The sequence below is a fragment of the Scyliorhinus canicula genome, chromosome 11 (assembly GCF_902713615.1).
Source record: "Scyliorhinus canicula chromosome 11, sScyCan1.1, whole genome shotgun sequence".
Lineage (NCBI taxonomy): Eukaryota > Metazoa > Chordata > Chondrichthyes > Carcharhiniformes > Scyliorhinidae > Scyliorhinus > Scyliorhinus canicula.
This window is the reverse complement of record NC_052156.1, coordinates 73,337,877-73,359,360: the sequence shown is the minus strand read 5'-3', so window position 1 is coordinate 73,359,360 and position 21,484 is coordinate 73,337,877. Positions and strand designations below refer to the sequence as shown.

Sequence of the window (21,484 nt, the reverse complement as noted above, 5' to 3'; positions counted from 1 at the left end):
AGCAGTGTCTTTCAGCGCCAAGAAACACCCTGCTGGATGCTCCCAAAACAGGGCTCTGTTCTGCCCTATTAAACGGTACCCTAATGCTCTATGAAAACGACACTGGTTAGACCTCAGCTGGAGTGTTGTGTGCAGTTCTGGGCGCCACACTTTAGGAAGGATCTAAAAGGAATGAAGAGAGTGCAGGAAGAGGTTTACAAAAGTGGTTCCAGGGATGAGTAAATTCAGTTATGAAGATGAATTGGAGGAGTTGGGACCGTTCCCCTTGGAGAGAAGAAGGCCAAGAGGAAATTTGAAAGAGATATTCAAAATCATAAGGCTGGACAGAGTCGATAGCCAGAAACTACTTCCTTTCATAAAAGGATCGAGGAGGGGGGGAAGGGGGGAGGGGGGGGGGGGGGGGGGCACAGATTTAGAATGATTTGCAGAAGAAACAAATGCAATGTTAAAAAAATCCTTTTCACAAAATTCGGGTCTGGAATACACTGCCCGGAAATGTTGTGGAGGCAGGTTCAATTGAAGCATTCAAGAGGGCATTCAATGATTATTTGAGTAGAAACAATGTGCAGGGGTATTAGGATAAGGCAGGAAAATAGCAGTAAGTCAAAATGTCCATTTGGAGAGCCGGTGCAGATATGAATCATTGAATCACAGAATTTACAGTGCAGAAGGAGGCCCATGGTGTCTGCACGGCTCTTGAAAAGAGCACCCTACTTAAGCTCACGCCTCCATCCTATCTCCGTAGGATGATTAGCCTTTAGGACACTAATGGACAATTTAGCACAGCCAATCCACCTAACCCGCACATCTTTGGACTGTAGGAGGAAACCGAGCACCCGTAGCAAACTCTGCACAGTCACCCGAGGCCGGAATTGAACCCGGGATGATGAAACTGCGAGGCCGCAGTGCTAACCACTGTGCCACCTTGCTGCCCCCACGATAGACCAAATGGTGTCCTTCTGCGGCATAACAATTCTGTGATACTTCTCATGCATGCCGGAAACATTATTGAAAAATCAGTTTATTCTTCCCTTTTGAATGTTCAGCTGAAGCTTTAGGCCCACTACATTATTCCATAGTGACTATTAAACTGAACTTGAGGATATTCCAGTGGAATTGCAGTTAATGATTATACAATAGCCCGCATGGGGCCTACGGGGTGGGAATGATTATCTTCTCCCTGGTCCTTGCGGAGTACGAGCTTCCCTGCCCTATCTCGATTAACCTCTGAATAAAAGGTCGGCCAGTAAGGCACCAGCCAGAAGAGGAACCTGTTGGGATATATCAGGCAGTGTTAATATTGTGTCGTAAATCAGACAATGTTTCTTTATTTTGCTGGGTGTGGACACACCGTGTCCTTATTAAAGTTTAGATATGGGAATTAGGCTATTTTCTATTCTCCTTAATCTAGGGGTGTGAAGTGACAATGCCAAACTCCGGGGGGGGGGGGGGGGGCAGTGAAATTGAAGAAGGCAGTTCAGTATCAACAAAATTAGTTGGAAGTGGGCAGAACAATTGAATAGTGATGCAAACAGGGAGGGAATATGGTCACTGTAAGTAAGCTATGATTGGTTAAATGAATAAAGATGACACCACGCACAACACATAGCATGTCAACCAAAGCAGAGCGAAAATCAAGAAAGCCAGTAGGATGTTGAACAATGTGGCCAGAACAGCAGTATACAATGATGAGGAAGGAGCTGTGTTCCCTCCGAAAGCTGGTAATTCGAAACAAACCTGATGGACTTTAACCTGGTGTTGTAAGACTTCTTACTGAGCAGAGAAGGTTTTGAGCCAAACTATACAGTGCTCTGGCCAGCCAGTGTACAGCTGATTGCCAAAAAAAGGTGAACCGTTCAAGAACTAGACGTAATGTGGAGAACGGCAATTAAACTGACCCTAAATGTAGAAGGCCCGAGTTATAAGAAAGGACCTGGGTTTTTTGGCCTGGAAATGAGGGGACTAGGAGGTGATCTTACATATGTGTATAAAGCTGCTAAGGGTATTGTTATGGGAGTGGCGTCTTCAGAACCCCAAATTGTATCATGGAGTTCAACCAACCTCTCCCTTTAATGTATTGTTGCTTTTGAAGCACACGGCTTGGTCTCCAGGTGTGGTATTACAATTATGGACACGTGGGTTTTTAAACACAAAACAATGTTTATTCCATGAATTCAACTTAACCTTCTTAAATAAACATTGGACCCATTAGCACCCCTTACTTCAAAGATAACCCCAACAATAATAGAACACTAAATAATCCCTCAAAATGTTCCTTCAAACCTCCAAAAGACTTAACACCTTTAAACAGAAACACATCAGGTTAAAGACATTACTATTATGAGTTTAAATCACCCAAATGATTCAGAGATAGTCTTTCATGGCAGAGATTACCGCAGATCCAGCTCACTGCAAAACACAGACACACCCAAGCTCTTTTCCTCAAAACTGAAACCAAAACACTGCAAAATGGCTGAGCTAAAAACCCAGCTCCACCCACACTCTGACATCACTTCAGTAATATGAGCTGCTCCATTTCTTAAAGGTACATTGCTTAAACATCCATTTCTTAAAGGTACTCTCACATGACAGTATGACCAATAGCAAACCCTTTGTTTCCTCCTACAGTCCAAAGATGTGCAGGTTAGATGGATTGACCATACTAAAATTGCTTTAGTGTTCAAAGGTGAGGTGGGGTTATGAAGATACGGCGGGGGAGTTTGCCTGGATATGGTGCTCTTTCAGAGGATTGGTGCAGACTCGATGGGCCAAATGGTCTCCTTTTCCATTGTAGGGATTGTAATGGAGAATCATGTGATCTGATGAACTTAACACTCTCTCCCCATCCTGACTAACTCATACAGACTAGGGATTGAACTTGGTATATAGGATCCAGTTCCTGATCACTTAGCAACTGACCACTCTGAATCTCAAACAGCAAAACTCATTGTTAACTATGGGGAGTGTCATTACAGAGCCACTGATCTCAGCCGCACAAGTGTGATTAATTCCCATGTCACTCTGGCTCACTGCCATTCACAATTATTCCCCTTTACCTTGCAAACCCGAGCCACTCTTGAGTAAATCACTTTTCCATTGCCGTTGTCCACTTCCTGCGCACGCTCAGTGAAAAACAAATACACTTTGTCATCCTCTGCATTGTTGCTCTCTGCGATGGCATGGACCTTCACGAATCTGGGGTCTGTGGAGGAGCACAGAGAATTAAACCAAGCGCAGATCATGCGTTGGAATTCTGTACATGACCACAAAATCTTAATTGAATCCAAAACAACTCTAGCCTATCTAGAATCCAGTATCACTGTGACTGATTATATTTATTAGTAATTAAAGGCAAAATACTAATTCTTCTTTTGCGTGACGGAATCAGAGTTGTCCAAAGCTACCTGGAACCTGACTGCAATGTTACAATAGCTACTTTTCACTCAGGTTAAAGCTCTAAGATCAAACTGCAAAGGAGGAGGCAATTCGGCCCATCGTGCCTGTGCCAGCTCTTTGAAGAAGCTTTTTAATTAGTCCCTCTCCCCTGCTTTTTCCCCACTGTCCTGCACATTTCCCCCCGTTTTCAACTATTTATGTAGTTCCCTTTGTGTTTTACTTTCGTCTCCCCCCCCCCCCCCCCCCCCCCCCCCCCCCCCACCTCCTCACCCCCCCAGTAAAAAAGGGAGCCCTCATCACTCCCCAGAGCTCAAAGATTCAGGCTGCTGTTCATTCGCGACATTGTACCACACGGAACTAGATGACCGAATTGGAAAACTGAAATGAGATAAGGCTGATGCGGGGAATGGGAGTTTGCTCAAATTTGACCTCACCTTGGAGCCATGTTGAGTCGTATTGTTCAGTGCGAATCACGCGACGATGTCCCAGGCTGCGGAAGAATGCCACATCCCGGCTCATGAAGTCTGAGGAAATGCCAGCATACAACTCACCCTCTGTAAGCACAAGCAGGATGGACCAATGAGCTCAATAAAGAACTAATTTTCCACATATTCCGACTGGAGCAAATAAGTGGGAAGGGTGTGGAGAATAATTGTTTGCCGCACTGCACTAATAATACCTGCTAATGATGGAAGAGTAATGATAAGACTGATAGGATGTCCAAACTGTCAGAAACATGTTCACAGCAAAGACCTGAATGGGCCAGTGATATCTACAGCATGGGGAACAGTTCTCTGTGTAGTACAAAATACAAACACCACAAACATACCGCATGCTTCTTATCCTTCTCGCTAGCCTTTCCCTAGTATGTGGTAGGTTGCTGGTAGTGGACCTTGGATGGAGGATGCTGGACAACATTGAAGTGGGTTGATGCTATTAATACCAAATATCCTTCTCTATTTCATCTGTGCGATTTCATACCACATGTCATTGATAACACTCTTGCCTTTGAACCAGTTATGGGTTCAAGCCCCACTCCTGGATTTTAGCATATAATCAGGCTAACACTTGGTGTCATACTGAGGGAACGCTGGACTGGTGGAGGTATCATCTTTCAGATGAAATGTCAAATTGAGTATCTGGTGGCTCGTCATGTGGATCGAAGAGATCATCCCACTGTATAATTCAATGAAAAACAGGACAATTCTTCTGGTGCCCTGGTTATCATTCCTACATCAAAACAGCATCAACAAAATCAGATTCAGTGTTTCATTTATTCTGTCTGCAGTGAACAAATTAGCTGCAGAACTTGAAATAAGTTGATTCATTGGTCCTGAAGTACATTGAGATGTCCAGAGGAGCCAACTCAATGCGGGGGACAATTTTCCTGACCTTTGCAACCAGACCCTATTCCTAGGGAATTAATCCATCCCTCGATTCTTTCCTTTTGCCATCAATAGCTGGAGCCAGAAAGCACAGGGGGCAATGAGACGGCCTTGTGGGGTTATAAATGTGCTGAGCACTATTTTAAATGCTCTGTTAATGCCCTTGTTAAAAAGAAAACAGGGCATTAATTTAATGAAGTTGTCAACCTGTTTAATTTGAACAAGTTAATGACTTGGTTGAAGTAGCTCAAATATAAATTGGAGGTCCAACCAGGGGCTGTCACCCCCTTTTATTAGTTTAATTAATTGATCATTTGTTTTATTCAAAAGTGAATATAATTAGTGATGAGAGCATTAAACAAGATGAGACACTAAAATTAGCCGGGGGGAAGGGGAGTGCAAGCATTTGAGAATGTGATTCATTGTGGGTGGCAATACAGGAATGTTGATTTTTAATGCAGTGAGGCCAATTAGGCCAAGAGGACCTTTGTTCTAATATTCTTGTGCACAATAAGCTTTGTTTTCACCATTTAATGGGATATTATAGCATCATGGTCATGATACTTGGCGAGGAGCCCAGAGATCTGCAGTGATGCTTTAAGCTACCTCTTTTACTATGCTGTCCACTGTAACACTTTTTATTGTTTCCTCTGCCTGATCTCATGGTTGTTGTGGGAGTGACTGGTGGGTTACAAGGTAATGTAATCGGGGTGTTCAAAGTGAATTTGTCTGACACTCAAACCCATCTATTCCATTACAATATGTGGGCTGATGTGTCCTTAATATACATTTTCAGGGTAAAATCAGTTTCGAGCAGCAACAACTTTGATTTGGGTAGCACCTTTGAGGTATTGTAATAGTTCAAGGCACTTCACAAGAGAATAATCAGAAAAACATTGACATTGAGACAAAGAAGGAGATTTTGGGACAAGCGATTGAAAGCTTGGTCAAAACAGAAAGGTATGAAGGAGCGTCTTAAAGGAGCAGAGAGAAATGGAGAGGAGGCATTAGGGCCGAGACTGCTGAAACCATGGCCATCAATGGCGAGATGAAGAGAATTGGAGGTGCACGAGAGGCCAGTTGGAGGATTGCAGAGATATCGGGCGCTGGAGGATGTTGCAGAGACAGGGAGGGTTTGAAAAAAAAATGAGAATTTTTAAGTTGGGACGTTGGTTCACATACATCATAAAAAATGGAACAGTGAAGCACACAGTTAAATGTATGATTAACATTTGCAAGGAAACTGCATTGAGCCACCATCCTTTGCAAATCTCCACAGTTTGGATTTGTATCTAATCAAGGCTGATGGCTTTTGAGCTTCCATGTGGAATGGTTTTCAGGCAGTCAAATCATTGTGGTCACAGATCCATGTCATCATAATTAACCATAAAATGGCAAGGTAACTGGGAAAATAGTTAACTGTTCAGTGTCAAACAATGACAGCTTCAACAACAAAAACAGAAAGTACTGGGCAATCTCAGCAGGTCTGACAGCATTTGTGGAGAGAGAAGGGAGCTAACGTTTCGAGTCTGGAAGAACTGGAAATGGGGTCAGATTTATACTGTAGTGGGGGGGGGGAGTGGAGCAGTGGGGCTGGATAGGAGGCCAGCGATAGGTAGAGATAGACACAGATGTCGAGGACAGAAGATAAAAGGAATGTAAATGGTGGTGCTTAAGACTAAGCAGGGTGCTGATAGTGGCTGATAATGACAGCTTCAATCAATTGCCATGGGCACAAAGACCCCTCAAACTAAGAGTATTATTGACACTGATAAGGTGCAGCAGAGACAAACAACAGTGATGATTCTGGATATCAGGAATCTTAAGTTTTTTTTATTCATTTACGGGATGTGGGCTTCGCTGGCCGTGCCAGCATTTATTGCCCATCCCTAGTTGCCTTTCAGAAGGTGGTGGTGAGTTGCCTTCTTGAACCGCTGCAGTCCTTGAGGTGTAGCACACCCACTGTGCTGTTCGGGAGGGAAGTCACACTGGAAGATTTTCACCTGTTCTTTTTTGGAAAACAGAGATTTCCAAGATTAAGAACGAAAATGAACAAGTTTAATTGTTCATTTTGCAATTTGTTGTTGGGCTCCTGGCATGCGTTGAGCCCAAGCAATACCGGGAAAGTTCCAGCACTGGGGGGAAATGGCCCTTGATTGGGGCCTTCCTTGGCTTCACTACTTAATTCATTGGATTGGGTTTGGCTGTGTGATGCCCCCAGAGTGGAATAGCCTGCCCTTATTCTCAACGCCAAGGTTCACTCATGAATCATATTTGACAACTGTACCCAGAAAAAGAGTCAATGCTTTCAGGAGCGAAAGTCATCGCAACCATAAATTTTGCATGTTAGAACCGCTGAATTAGGAGTCGCAGATTGGGTGACTGTTTATTAACTCTAACTGAGAAAAGAGTGGTTGGACAAGATAACTCAGAAGTTCTGGGATTTGCTGGAACTGTGAGAGTTAAATTGGAAGCCAACCTGTGAGGTTGCCAGTTTAGAAAGTAAGTAAGTAAAACTGGTGGTGAATATTCCAAAGACGTGTGAGGCTGGAACATAAAGCACAATTCTCCGCCGGTATGTGGACCATTCCACACTATATACATACTGGAGAGTGCAACTTATAGTCAAGAATGAATTAACTACACATATAAATAAACTGTATCTGCCGCTGACTGACCCCTGCAATGCTATGATTTATTACTGTCTTCAAATACACATCAGGCAACTAGGTCATCCCGCTTGTTTAAACAGGACAGTGTGCTATTCATCCATATTAACGTGCATGATCTCTGTTAGACCTTGCCTCTGAACTGTCAGCAGCAAACGGCTACAATCCATATGTTGTGTGTAGCCTGCAGTATCTGCATGTGTTTCACAGACTCTTTTATCCATGAAGCAAATGGAAACAGATGAAGTTGCTGGAGACCAGAATTAATCCTCAAAGGCAAATTTATATTGAAAGCTGAATTCAATTGCACCCTTACCAAGGTTGGTCCTGGAGGTATGTGTGAGTTGTGGTGGTGCGCACACGAAGACACACATACAGATATTTTCAAGCATGCACAGGCACAAGCATGCACACACACAGACACATGCAAGCACATGTAGATCCTCAAGCATACACAGATGTCCTCAGACGTGCATTGGCACATACATGCATGCACACACACACAAACACATGCTCATACATACAAATGCATCCATGCACACAGCCAAATACGTACAGACACATGAATGCCTATATGGCCACATTCATACATTCACGGACACATTTGTGGGCACACCTGCACGCACATACACACTCACACACAAACAGACGTGGAGCTGCATGCAAAGTCAAACACGTGCACTGATAGTCATGAAGGAAAGATTTGTATCTATATAGCACTTTTCATGAAATCAATTGTCTCAAAGCCCTTTCCAGCCAATGATGTACTTTTGAAGTGTTTTCATTGTTTTAATACAAGAAACACTGCAGCCAATTTATACAAATCAAACTCCCGCAAACAGCAATGAGATAATGGACAGATAATAGACTGGATTCTCTGGGCCTCCAGCCACATGTTTCTTGGTGGCTCCCAATGAAACCACCCCACGTCACTGGGAACCCACGGGCAGAAGTTCATTGCCGACAGGAACAGAGAATTCCAATGGTTGGAGAATTCCAGCCAATGTTTTTCTGATGTTAACAGAACTGGAGGAACAGCACCTCATCTTCCAATTAGGCAAGCTACAACCTTAGAACAGAACATAGAACATACAGTGCAGAAGGAGGCCATTTGGCCCATCGAGTCTGCACTGACCCACTTAAGCCCTCACTTTCACCCTATCCCCGTAACCCAATTACCCCACCAACCTTTTTGGATACCAAGGGCAATTTATAATGGCCAATCCACTTAACCTGCATGTCTTTGGACTGTGGGAGGAAACCGGAGCTCCCGGAGGAAACCCACACAGACACGGGGAGAACGTGGAGACCCCGCACAGAGTGACCCAAGCCGGGAATCGAACCTGGGACCGTAGTGCTGTGAAGCCAGAGTGCTAACCACTGTCCTGCCCTTCTGGACTTAACGCTGAGTTCAACAATGTCAGACTGTGAACTTTCTCCTCCACCTTCACCCCATTTTCATTTCTTCCATTGATCATATTTTTCCCTCACTATAGTCTCCCGTCTCCCGACCCCACCCAACTAGGGCCATGTGTTCCCTGTTCCAAGTTGTCTTTTGACACACTGCTTACCCCGGTTCTTCCATTACCGTATTCTGATCTCTTACTGTGCCACAGTCAGCACCCTTCTTAGCCAGGATCACCACCATTTACATTCGTCTTCTTGTCTACGACATTTTTGTCAATCTCCACCTATCGCTGGCCCTCTATTCATTCTATTCAGCCCCACTGCTCCACATACCTCCATATCCTCCCTCAACAACAAATCTCATCCTATTTCCAGTTCTCTCTAGCTTTGAGAAAGAGCCATCCAGACTCGAAACATTAGTATCCCACTGTTCCACTTTTGATCTGTTCTCCTGAAAGGTCAGCATGAACAGCCTCCCAAAACTGGGGTGGTCTCGATAATGTCATCAGAACCCAATTGCAATTCTAAATTTATTTGACAAAGGGTCACCTGGACTCAAAACGTTAGCTCTTTTCTCTCCTTACAGCTGCTGCCAGACCTGCTCAGATTTTCCAGCATTTTCTCTTATGGTTTCAGGGTCGAATTCTGGCCGCGTGCGCCATTCGGCGGGGCGCCAACCCCTCCGGCGCGGGCCTGTCCCCTAAAGTTGCAGAGAATTCCGCACCTTTGGGGAGGCCCGATGTCGGAGTGATTGGCGCCACTCCGCTACGCTGGGACCCCCCGCCGGGTAGGGGAGAATACCGCCCCAGATTCCAGCATCAGCAGTAATTTGCTTTTATCCAAGAAACAGAAGTTGATTTTCATAAGCAAAATACTGCAGATGCTGGAAACAGGAAATAAAAACAGAAAATGGTGGAACGACTCAGCAGGTCAGGTAGAATCTGTGGACAGAAATGGAGTTAATATTTGAGGTCTGTGACCTTTGATTAGAATTCTGAGGGAAAGCTTGCAGATCTGGAACGTTAACTCTGTTTCACGCTCTGCCAACCCTGCCGAGTCATTTTGGAATTTAGTAATCGTGACCCAGTAAGCTCACCAACAGGAACAGATCCAGGCTGCGCTGACGGGCGGAACCACAGCTCTGAGCCGGTTTGTGCGCTGAACATTTAAAAATAGTTTTTATCCAATTAAGGGACAATTTAGCTCTACCCTGCACATCTTTGGTTGTGGGGGTGAAACCCATGCGGACATAGAGGAGAATGTGCAAACTCCACATGGTCATGATCCGGGTCGAACCCGGGTCCTCGGCGCATGAGGCAGCAGTGCTAACCACTATGCCACCGTGCCGCCCCCTGTGCACTGAACATTGCAGGGTTCTGCAAATTGTGTCAGGATGGAGCGTATGTTTCTGGCGGCTTGTGCCGTCATTAGAGATTAGAACAGTTAAGTATCGACATTCCAAACAAATGTTACTTTGCGAAGACCTGTAGGAGCCGAGGTAGACGATTCAGCTTTTTCTATTCATGCAAAGATCTGCCTGCCAGTTCAAGGCATTCATTTAGTTATTCGTTTCGCTGAATTGGGAGGATAGTCCAAGGACGTTTATAAAGTTCAGCATCAGTTGCAGTTGTTGCCAAATTTGATGCATTATTAACTCAGTCAGCGCAGTGTACGTGTTGTTTTATTTGCTTTCTTCTAATCTTGGGACATTAAACGCAACTCCTGTTGGAAACCACAATTAAACATTTGCAAGTCCCCAAGGTGAGAGAGTAAAAAGAGAAATAAGTGTCAAAAAGATGTATCTGCGAGAGCGGCCTAGGGAAGTGGGCTGAGATCAAAAGAGAAAATGCTGGAAAATCTCAGCAAGTCTGGCAGCATCTGTAAGGGGAGAAAAGAGCCAAGGTTTGTCACCACTGTTGTATATATATCACATATGAGGTGTAATACGGTAAGGCTCCTGTACTACAGGTACGGTGATAGATCCCTGCCTGCTGGCTCCACCCAGTAGGCTGGGTATAAATGTGTGTGCTCACTGAGCTGCAGACATTTCGGCAGCAGCTGCGGGAGGCAACACATCTCTGCTTAATAAAGCCTCGATTACACTCTACTCCCGTCTCGTCGTAATTGATAGCGCATCAATTTATTCAGCAGAGATGTGTAGCCTCCCGCAGCTGGTGCCGGAAATGGCGGCGCCCACGGGTCGCACGTGGGGGATGCAGGGACAATGGGCCTGGTTACAGCGGCAATCGAGTGGGCCTGGCACACAGCAACAAAATGACCTTTCTTCTTGCAGAGTGCGCTCCGTGCTGGGCAGCACTGCGGGGGGTGCTTTGTCTGTCCGCAGAAGCAGCACTTGGGGCCCCCGGGGTTGGTTGGCTGCCGCGCGGCGCAGGCTTGGGGTTGGCTGGGGGTGGTCGCTGGTGGGGTCCACAATGGGGTGTTTGCTGGTGGGGTCCATGATGTTCAGGAGGGGGCGTACGCTTGTACATTACGGGAGGTGGCCGTTAGTGAGATCGCGAGTTTCTTGGTCGCCGCAAGGTCGAGGGTAGCCCCTTCTAAGAGGCGCTGGCGGATGTGCACCGACCCTATGCACGTAACGAAAGTGTCCCTAATTAGGAGTTCGGAATGTTCAACAGCCGAAACGGCCTGGCAATCGCAGTCCCTCGCCAGGGTGTGCAAGGCACACCAAAAATTTTCCACAGACTCACCGGGGAGTTGATGCCACATGGACAGAAGTGCCTGGCATAGATTTTGTTAATCTTCTGAGTGTAGTTCTCCTTCAGTAGCGCCATGGCCTCAGCGTAGGTAGGTGCATCCCAATGAGGGGAAAGATATCGGAGCTCAGCCGCGTATACAGGATCTGGAGCTTCTGTGCCTCTGAGGGTGGTTCTATCGCAGATCCGATATAGGCTTCAAAGCAAGCTAGCCAATGTGTGAATGCCGACTTGGCGTTGTCTGCTTGAGGATGCAGCTGCAGGCGATCTGGCTTGATGTGGAGATCCATCGTTGTAAAATCTGTGCTTAATAAATTGATGCACTATCAATTACGACGAGACGAGAGTAGAGTGTAATCGAGACTTTATTAAGCAGAGATGTGTAGCCTCCCACAGATGCTGCCGAAATGGCTGCAGCTCGGTGAGCCCACACATTTATACTCCGCCGACTGGGCGGAGCCAGCAGGCAGGGATCTACCCCCGTACCTGTAGTACAGGAGCCGTACCGTATTACACCTCATATGTGATATATCTACAACAGTGGTGACTACCACAAGATGCTGCCAGACCTGCTGAGATTTTCCAGCATTTTCCCTTTTGGTTTCAGATTCCAGCATCCGCAGCAATTTGCTTTTATCCACTGGGCTGATATGGTGGGGCAGATGAGAAATTGGGCCAGTGAAGAAATTCACCCGCTCGCGCCATGCTTCCAGCTTTCTGTGACGTCAAGTCCACTGACTTCTCCCGGAATATGTCCAGCTCAAGTCGGCAATCCTATCCTGGAACTCAATTCCCCCACAGACTTTGTGTTGAAAAGCAGGCTTTGTGGTGGGCAGGAAATTGCCTGCTGCGATTTAAATGAAGCCCGGGGCTTACAATCTCCTGTTTTTGGCATAGGCGGGCATGTTTCCGACTCATTCCAGATGATCAACAGATGTCCCTTATTTTGACTGTTTGTCCCTTAAGGGAGGCCTTTTGTTCCTTATTTCTAGGACAGCCTGTGGGGAAACTAAGCTGAGAATCTCCTCACCTGCCTCATTTTCTTTGTGAGCATGGGCACCAGGGGGAGTTACAATATTCTGATCAGCCCCTGCTCCTATGGCACAGTACCCCAACTGCACCCACCCCCAGTTCCATGATTGATGTGTCTCTCTTTTTTTTATTTTTTGTTCACCCTGCTGTTACCCACCTGGCTGGAGTTACAATCAGGCCCAAATGTGGCAAACATTTCCCTGGCCTGTGGTCAATCTGAGGTTTCTTTTGAAAGTGACAGTAAGTCTTGCTAAATCAGCCAATTTCAAAAGCACCAATGTCACCATGCACAAAGAAATCCAAGTCTTTAATTGCAGGAGAAGCTCAAAGATGGAAGCTTGCAGCTGTGAACGTTTGTTTGACGCTGAAACGCAGCACATTGAAAAGTGTGTCTCAATTAAAATAGATCTGATGACGTTGGATGAAATTACAAACATGTAAGGACATCAGAGACCCAACAAACCGATGTTTCTCCCTGGAGCCAAACCACATCTCATTTGGTTCCTTCCTGTTTTTTTATCACTTTGCGTGGCTCCATTGTAAAGATGTTAACCCCAATCCTATTGAACTTTCTTCTCTTCTCCCTCTGTCATTCTTCCCTCTGGCCCATTTCAACAAAAACAACTTGCATTTTCATAGCACCTCTGATGTAAGAGAATATCCCATGTATTTCACAGGTGTGTAATCAGTCAAAATGAGGGCGAGATCGAACGGAAAAGTTTCTAAGAGTCATTTGTGGCGGGTTTTGCTGGGAGTTTCCTGCCGGCGCTGCCTGCGAGTTCTCTACCGCCATCTAACGACACACAGCCACTCTTTTGGGACATGGGGAGTTTCTTACCGGTTTAGCCCACACTTAGGGCAGGATTTACTGACCAACCCACCGTGTGTTTTCCGGCGGCAGAGGCTGCCCGCCAGCGGGATTTCCTCATCCCGCTATGTCAATGGTACCGTCCATTGACTGTCCCTCGTCACCTCGATTGGGCCACCATTTTGAAAAGGTGCTCCGATCTCTAAGTGAGGGTGTGGGACCCCCCCACCCATGGAAAATGTCACTCCCCCCCCATACACATAGGTGGTGACAACCCCCCAAGTGAAGACACACCGCTATTGTGTCCCTGGGACCCTTTCTGGCCTCCTGTCCAGCACCCCCACCCGTCAAACCCCCCCCCAACCTCCCAGAGGCTCCTCCTTACCTGTCGTGCTCCTGCCAACTTGCAGTGCCACTGGGCAACCTTGGCATTGCCAGGGTGTCAGTGTCAAGGTGCCAGCCAGGTAGTGCCAAGGTGCCCACATTCCAGGGGGAGGACCAGGGGGCCACCCTGCACCATCCTTGGTCATCCAGGAGCCTCCGGTGGCCTGAGAGACACCAGTACTGAATGGCACCCAGCTGAGAACTCCCTGGGGAGGCCGTTAGATAATAATAATAATGATAATAATAATAATAATCGCTTACTGTCACGAGTAGGCTTCAATGAAGTTACTGTGAAAAGCCCCTAGATGCCGGGATGCTGGTGATTCGCAGGTAAGTAGGTCGAAGTAGGTTTAAGGCCTACTTCCACGAGTGCGGCTCAGTCCTGCCTATTGCAGGTGATAACCTGATCCTGACACCTCGTGGGGCTTGAGTAGATCCCACGAGGCGTAGTGGCTGCCAGGAAGCGCTCGGGAGGTTTCACCCGGCATCTACTGGCAGGGTCGCACCAGAGCTCGCCCATAATGCCAAGTCGCATAAGCAGATAGTTAGGAAAGGCGATCAAAGGCTTGCTCAAATTGGTAGGTTTCATGGAGTGTCTTAAGTGAAGAGAGAGAGAGTTCAGAGGCCCAGGAAGGTTTCACGAGAATTCCAGAGATAGGGACCTGGACGATTGAAGGCACAGCCTCCGATGGTGGGACAATTAAAATTAGGGATGCACAAGAAGCCAGAATTGAGGAACGTAGAGTTTCTTGGCCTTTGATCCCGGGCAGCACAGTAGCACAAGTGGATAGCACTGTGGTTTCACAGCACCAGGGTCCCAGGTTCAATTCCCCGCTGGGTCACTGTCTGTGCGGAGTCTGCACTTTCTCCCTGTGTCTGCGTGGGTTTCCTCCGGGTGCTGCAGTTTCCTCCCACAGTCCAAAGACGTGTGGGTTAGGTGGATTGGCCATGTTAAATTGCCATTAGTGATCAAAAAGGTTAGGAGGGGTTATTGGGTTATGGGGATAGATTGGAAGTGAGGGCTTAAGTGGGTCAGTGCCGACTCGATGGGCCGAATGGCCTCCTTCTGCATTGTATGTTCTATGTTGATGTGTGGGTCCACTACAAGCTTACAATTAGTGCTGGGTCATTTTGGAGGAAAATTCTTCAAGTTCGTTGTCAAATTGCCTACATCACCCTCTACATTGCAGAAATAATTCATTGGCACTGAAACACTTTGGAGTGTTCGGAGGAAAGGCCCAAATATATGTCTGTGCTTTCTTTCTATTAGTGGTGTGGTATAGAATCCTATCACGCAGGGTGGCAAGAAAATGTTTTGTGGATTAATTTATTATGCCTGTAATTCTAATCCGAAAGGTCAGAGATAATGGGTTGAATTTTCCTGGCCCTGTGGAGATGGGTTTAGAGGTGAGGGGTGAAACCAGTGCACCCAGAGGAATCCCACGCAGACACGGGGAGAAAGTTCAAACTCCACACAGTCACCCACGGCCAGAATTGAACCCGGATCCCTGGCACAGTGAGGCAGCAGTGCTAATCTGGACACCGGTGAGGGCCCTCGTATTGAGCCTCCTGTTTTCCTGGTCCATGGGGCCAGGAAAGTCCAGCCATTATCTTTGACCTTTAGAGCTAGCATCTTTAATTGGGTGTTGAACAAGGTTGTGGCTAATTATGAGCCTTCCGCAATTCCAGGGGTAACACTGAGGACATGGGCAAGTGGTCCCGACATGGGCGAGTCTGATGTCCACGGAAAATTTGTCCCAATAATGTAGAGCCTTTAAACATTAGATGTAATAAAATGAACGGATTAACGTTTCAGGTCTATCGGTACTTGCAGAAACGTGATGTAGTTGGCTTCAAGTAATTTTGAAGACCAGATGCCTTACCTATAAACATTGGATTTATTAACCACCTCGAATGGAAGTCGTCAGTTCAACACCTCATCTATAAAGGTAGCACTTCGGACAGTGCAGCACTCCCTCAGTGTCATCCTAGGTTAAGTGCTCAAGTCTCTGGCTCAGGGCTTGAACTCCTAACCTTGTGACTCTAAAGCAAAATGCTACCAACTGAGCAACAGCTGGCCTGTGAACCAAAACGTATGGTCTCAGTTTTTTTATACTTTCGATCCACATATTGGTTTTCTGACCTTATCTGACCTCTGCTCAACTGAGGTCACCAGCAACATTTCACTTTGACTCTTAGCTCCTCCCCAAAGCTGCGCTGACTGGTTTAACCCCTCGGTACAGGACACTCTCATGAAATATGCAGGTCTTTTCTCCATTTAAATGTTTTAGTGGTTCCCTTCATTACAATTAATACCAGCTGGCGTGTAGCATGGTAAAACATTCCTAGGTGCTTCCAGGGCATTCTTAAACAAAATTTGCCGCCATGACACAGGTGACCAAAAGTGATCAAAGAGGAAGGATTTAAGGGACGTCTTAAAGGTGGGGAGAGAGAAAGAGAGAGAGAGAGAGAGAGATGAAGAGGCAGGAGGTTTAGGGATGGAATTCCTGAACTTCGGGTCTGGACAGTCAAAGGCATGGTCAATAGGGGGAGAAGACCAAATCAGGCATAGTCCCAAGAGGCCAGACTTGGAGGAGTGCAGAAATCTGAGAGAGTTGTAGGGCTGGATTAGGATACAGAAATGAAGAGAAATCGTAAGTGCAGAGAAAATCTCTTAATTCATAATATATTCCTTTATCCGTCAAACCAGCCCAGGGACATCCTACCCTGGAGCAAATCATTCCCATCCTTACTGAGCTCAGAATCAGAAACGCACCAGGTTTATGACTAACAGCCGTGTATGTCAACCTTTAGTGATTCCTTATTTTCCCTGAGCCTCTGAATGTTCCCACCAGTCCTCACCAATTGCCGTCCTCCCGCACTGGACTCTCCCATCAGTTCCAAAGGTGCCTTGGATTTATTTTTCGGATTCATGAAGGAATCCCCAAGTTTGAATCCAATGAGTGAGAAGTTAATTGAGGACAATTAAAAACTAAGGGATAGGTACTGATTTTGTTCGACCGTGTAAAACAAAAGCAAATAGATGGCTTATTTTCCATCTCTCACGTTGACTTCAATGGGCAGAGATGGAATATGGACTGGCTTTGGCATCACCCACTTTACTATAATCACACAGGCTTCAAATCTGCCCCAGTCAATTCCACAACGGCGTCATACTATAAGTCCAGCACCAATTTGGTATGGGAGTAACATGGCAGCACAATTTCAAATCTAAAAATTACTCTCAGTGATATTAGTGTTTGAATATTTGTTACCGTGTGTCTGCTGTGTTCACCCACTCAAAATGAATAAATTATTGCCTCAGACTGAAGTGCAGATGTCATGAGGCTCGAAAGGGTTGTACATTAAAATTGCCAACGTTGTTTTGAGACTAAGGGTGATGAACAAATCATCAGCACAAACAAGCCAGCTGCGGCGAGATCTTTCCCCGCAACAGATGCTGTGCAAGGACCCAGAATAAAACAGTTCAGCCTGTCACAGTGCCCAGAAACTGAAGCCCCGACCAAGATCATGGTACACATTGAAATTAATTGCTGTTGCTCATGCTTTTTGATTTCCCCGAGGATCTAATGCTGCAGATCTCGAAGACCAGATGAGGAGAATTGTAGTTGAGCAGCAGTACATTAAGAAATAGAGCTGCTCATGGTTACGGGAATGGTGTCAACTGCCAACCTTTTTTGGGTCAGCTTGGCTTGGTTGATTGTACAATGTCCAGTGAATCAGGAAGCTGTGGGTTACATCCTAACATCTCCTGCCCCCACCCAACTCAACTGCAATACCCCAGGAGCATCGCAGCTAGGCATCCATACAACAGTTGTAATGTGCCTTTAAGAGATATCAGCATGCCATGTGGTCCAGTCTCAGTTTCGCTTTTTGCTTTGAGCAGAGCAAACACAGATAGCTGAAGGTAAGGACTTCATACAACACCAAGTAGGCAGGATAACAACTGGGTTTATTTACTCTACTCACAATACTACAATTGCACTACTCCTCACCCTGTAGGGGCACCCTCCCTACCTGTTCCCAATTAGGTGGAAGGCTCCACCCACCCATCACCTGGGGAGATTGTACTTCAAGGTGTAGGGAGTGGGAACCATACCAAAATATAGAGTTTTGTCCCTGAGGGGGTTGTAATACCCACACACACAACTCTGATTTATTCAATTTCTATACCTATGTATAACTGTGTCTTGTCATAATAAATTAAACCATGAGGTGTTTATCCAATCCCTGATGAGCGATTGGTGTCTTTTGCCTTGTGGACTAAATAAGCCTAAGGTATAGCCTTTGTCTTGAAACGACATAGGCAATTTTAATGCACAATCCTTTGAATGTTCAGGACATTTGCACTTCAGTCTGAGGCAATAATCTATTCATTTCAAGTGGGTGGGCACCGCAGATGGACCGTTACAAATATTCAAACACTAATATCACTAACAGTAATTCCTAGACTTGAAATTGTGCTGTCAAGCTACCCCCATACTAATTTGGAGCTGGATACGTTGACAATTAGGGTTAGGGTTAGGGTTAGGTCAGCTCCCCCAATTTTAGCAAAAAGCCCCCAGATGTTTGTGAGGACTTTGCATGGCTGGGTGTGTGTCTTTGCCAAGTCCAAACCCGATGTCTCGGCCTATGGTGGGTGTTCCTGTCCTATCCTTATTAAAGTTTGTCATCATGGTTGAATACAACGGAGTGGCTCGTTAGGCCATTTTAGAAGTCAGTTACGATTCAACCACATTATTAATGTCCTTTCATTGAAGGACATTAGTGAACAAGATGGGATTATATGTAGTTTCGTGCCAGATTTATTTAATTAGCTCAACTGAAATTCAGCAGATTCCATAGTGGAATTTGAACTAATGGTTCTGGATCCATAGTCCTGCTCTCTGGATTACTAGTTTAGTAACACAACCACTAAACTACCACACCTCTTTGACCAATCTTTTGGTGACCATTCGTAATATCTCATTAGATAAGGGATTTGTAAATTTTGTTGAATAATGCTCGTGCAAAATATGGGCCATTTGACCACATGAAAGGCGCTATATAAATACAAGGGCCAGGATTCTCCCGGAATCGGCGGGGCAGCCCGTACCGGCGGCAAAGAGCGGTGTGAACCACTCCAGCATCGGGCTGCCCGGAAGTTACGGAACCCTCCACACTTCCGGAGGCTAGGCCGGTGCTGGAGGGGTTGGCGCCGCGCCAACAGTCGCCGAAGGGCCTCCGCCAGCCGGCGCGAGTTGGCGTATGTGCAGGACCGCGTTTCTTCTCCGCGCCGGCAATCGCGGAGCCTTACAAGAGTCCAGCGCAAAGGGAAATAGTGCCCCCATGGAACAGGCCCGCCCGCAGATCATGGGGCCCCGATCACCGGCCAGGTCACCATGGCCCCCCCCCCCCCCCCCGGGGCCGGATCCCCCCCCCCCCCCCCCCCCCCCCGAGGACCCCACTAACTGCCCTCCAAGCCAGGTCCCGCCAGTATGGACCATGTCCATTTCACGCTGGCGGGACTGGCCGAAGATGCGTGGCCGCTCGGCCCATTAGGGCCCAGAGAATTGCCCCCGACCGGTGCAGCGCGATCCCCGCCCCCGCCCGAAAACCGCCGCCGGATAATTCAGCAGCCAGCGTCGGAGCGGCAGGGCAGGATTCATGGCACCCCCGCCGATTCTCCGACCCGGGGGAGGATCAGAGAATCCCGCCCAAGGTGTTGTTGTCCAATTTCCATCGACCCACTGGGGCTGTTTAGCACAGGGCTAAATAGCTGGCTTTGAAAGCAGACCAAGCAGGCAAGCAGGCACGGTTTGATTCCCGTAACAGCCTCCCCGAACAGGCGCCGAAATGTGGCGACTAGGGGCTTTTCACAGTAACTTCATTTGAAGCCTACTCGTGACAATAAGCGATTTTCATTTCATTTTCAGTTTGGGTTACTTCCCTCTCCTGGGGGTCCCCCAGGCTGGTGCCCAGATTGCCTCTGCACTAATCCAACCTTAGTTTAATACGTTAACACATTTTCTAATGTCAGACTTCTGACACAATCCAATCTGCTTTTCATGAGCTTTGAGCTCTAGATGCATGACACACACTTTGAATGTCTCCACAATTTTAGTATTGTGTGACACCCAGTGGGTGCTGGGTGTGTGGGGGTGGAGTGGGGGGCGGGGGGGTGGGGGGGGAGCATGACAGTTTGATATTTCCACCTTTCTGAGGCTACGAGACTCTCAGTAATACATATTCGCACAGCAAATTGTGGAGCAAGAGGCTGCAGCCAAACAGCTCCTTGAATGACAGCTGGTGGGACAGTTGTGTGGGATTTCCCAAGCCAGCAGCAGCTTGTCCTTCCAGACCAGCCCGAACAATAAATCACAAAACTGTGTGGTGGGGCACCAGAATTGGAGATCCTTGGGAAATGGCAGGCTTTTGTGCAGTGTAACAAGGAAGAAACAGATTGAGACTAATTTTTTCCTCCTTATGTGTGGCCCACAGGGCATCGTAGAATTCAGAGCTCTGATTACCAGTCAGCAGCTGTTCCGCTACTGTGCTGGATCAGTCCTTCACACACAGCCACACACACACAGACACTCACTCACTCAGTCACTCCACACACAGCAAGAGGGTGCAGAATTCTGTCGTCAATAGGCAAGGATGACGCCGCGTTTTGTTTGTGTTCCGATGTTGCTGGACAATGGGAATGTGCCTCCCGCAATCTTCCCCTTATGAAGGATCAGCAAGCCTCAGCTGCCGCCTTCACTTCTGCACTCACGTCAACATTTATGGAGGGCAGGAGGGTGAATTTATTGCCCTGGGCATGGCATGATGCATGGAGTTAGCACACTGCCCCTTCACATCTGGGACTGAAGCCACAGCAGGCTAATGTCATAGTCTCCTGCGCTTTCTCTTTCCTGCTGGTGAATGGAGCCATCTCAGCCCAGTTCCTGCTCAGACATGACAAGGGTGTAAGGGGGCTGCATGAGCATTTTGTAGTTTTGCGTGCAAGTTCCCATCAACGGGTTTGAGGAAAAACACGTGCTGCTGTGTGGGGCTGCAAAGACGACTCTTGGAGTCTTATAAGTAGTGAGAAAATAGGAGACCCGGAGGTCTTTCACCTTACTAGTGGTGCTTTGTGTGAAATAAGCCTGCTAAAAACCCTAAGTGCATCATTTGAATCCAGGATTATTATTATTCTTCAAATTTGCATTTTGGTAGTCTGAAAAAGTTAGCACTGGAATACAGGAGCAAGGTACTGCAAACAGTCCTTACAAGCATAATTTATCAATTAATATTTACTTGCTACACAGTTAATACACAAGATAGGCCAGGATTTTTACAATGCCAGGGTTTTCCCTCCTGCCATCCAAGTTGGAGGTGAATGCATCATTGCCAATACAGGCTGCCTTACAGCCATTTAATGCTCCAATGACCATTAATTTATTGAGAATGGGGCTCTGCGCCTCATTGGGGACGGGAGTCCAACCTCAGAGAGCCGCCAGCCAATCCCCAACTCTCCCCTGACCGATGCCTCACCTCTCCTTCTCGCCCTGAGATCCCCAAACTTACCTGGTCCTGGATTCCCGCAACTTAGATGTTGGGGACTGTTTGCAGTCATGTCCACTGTGGCTTCTGGTCCTGTTAGAGAGGCGGGGTTGACAATGGTTTTGGGAAGGAGGGGGTGGA

At 46.8% G+C, this 21,484-nt stretch overlaps 1 protein-coding gene across 2 annotated transcripts in view; it reads right to left on the bottom strand.

Annotated features, from left to right (window-relative positions):
- The window catches only part of sema3h (sema domain, immunoglobulin domain (Ig), short basic domain, secreted, (semaphorin) 3H), a 217,571-nt gene that overhangs the window by 51,431 nt on the left and 144,656 nt on the right, over positions 1 to 21,484 (bottom strand). For both annotated transcript variants that reach the window (XM_038810740.1, XM_038810741.1), the window contains exons 6-7: positions 3,831 to 3,950; positions 3,057 to 3,202 (exon numbers count right to left, since the gene is read on the bottom strand). In XM_038810740.1, coding sequence (XP_038666668.1) covers positions 3,057 to 3,202; positions 3,831 to 3,950 — 266 coding nt within the window. The remainder of the gene's footprint in view (positions 1 to 3,056; positions 3,203 to 3,830; positions 3,951 to 21,484) is intronic.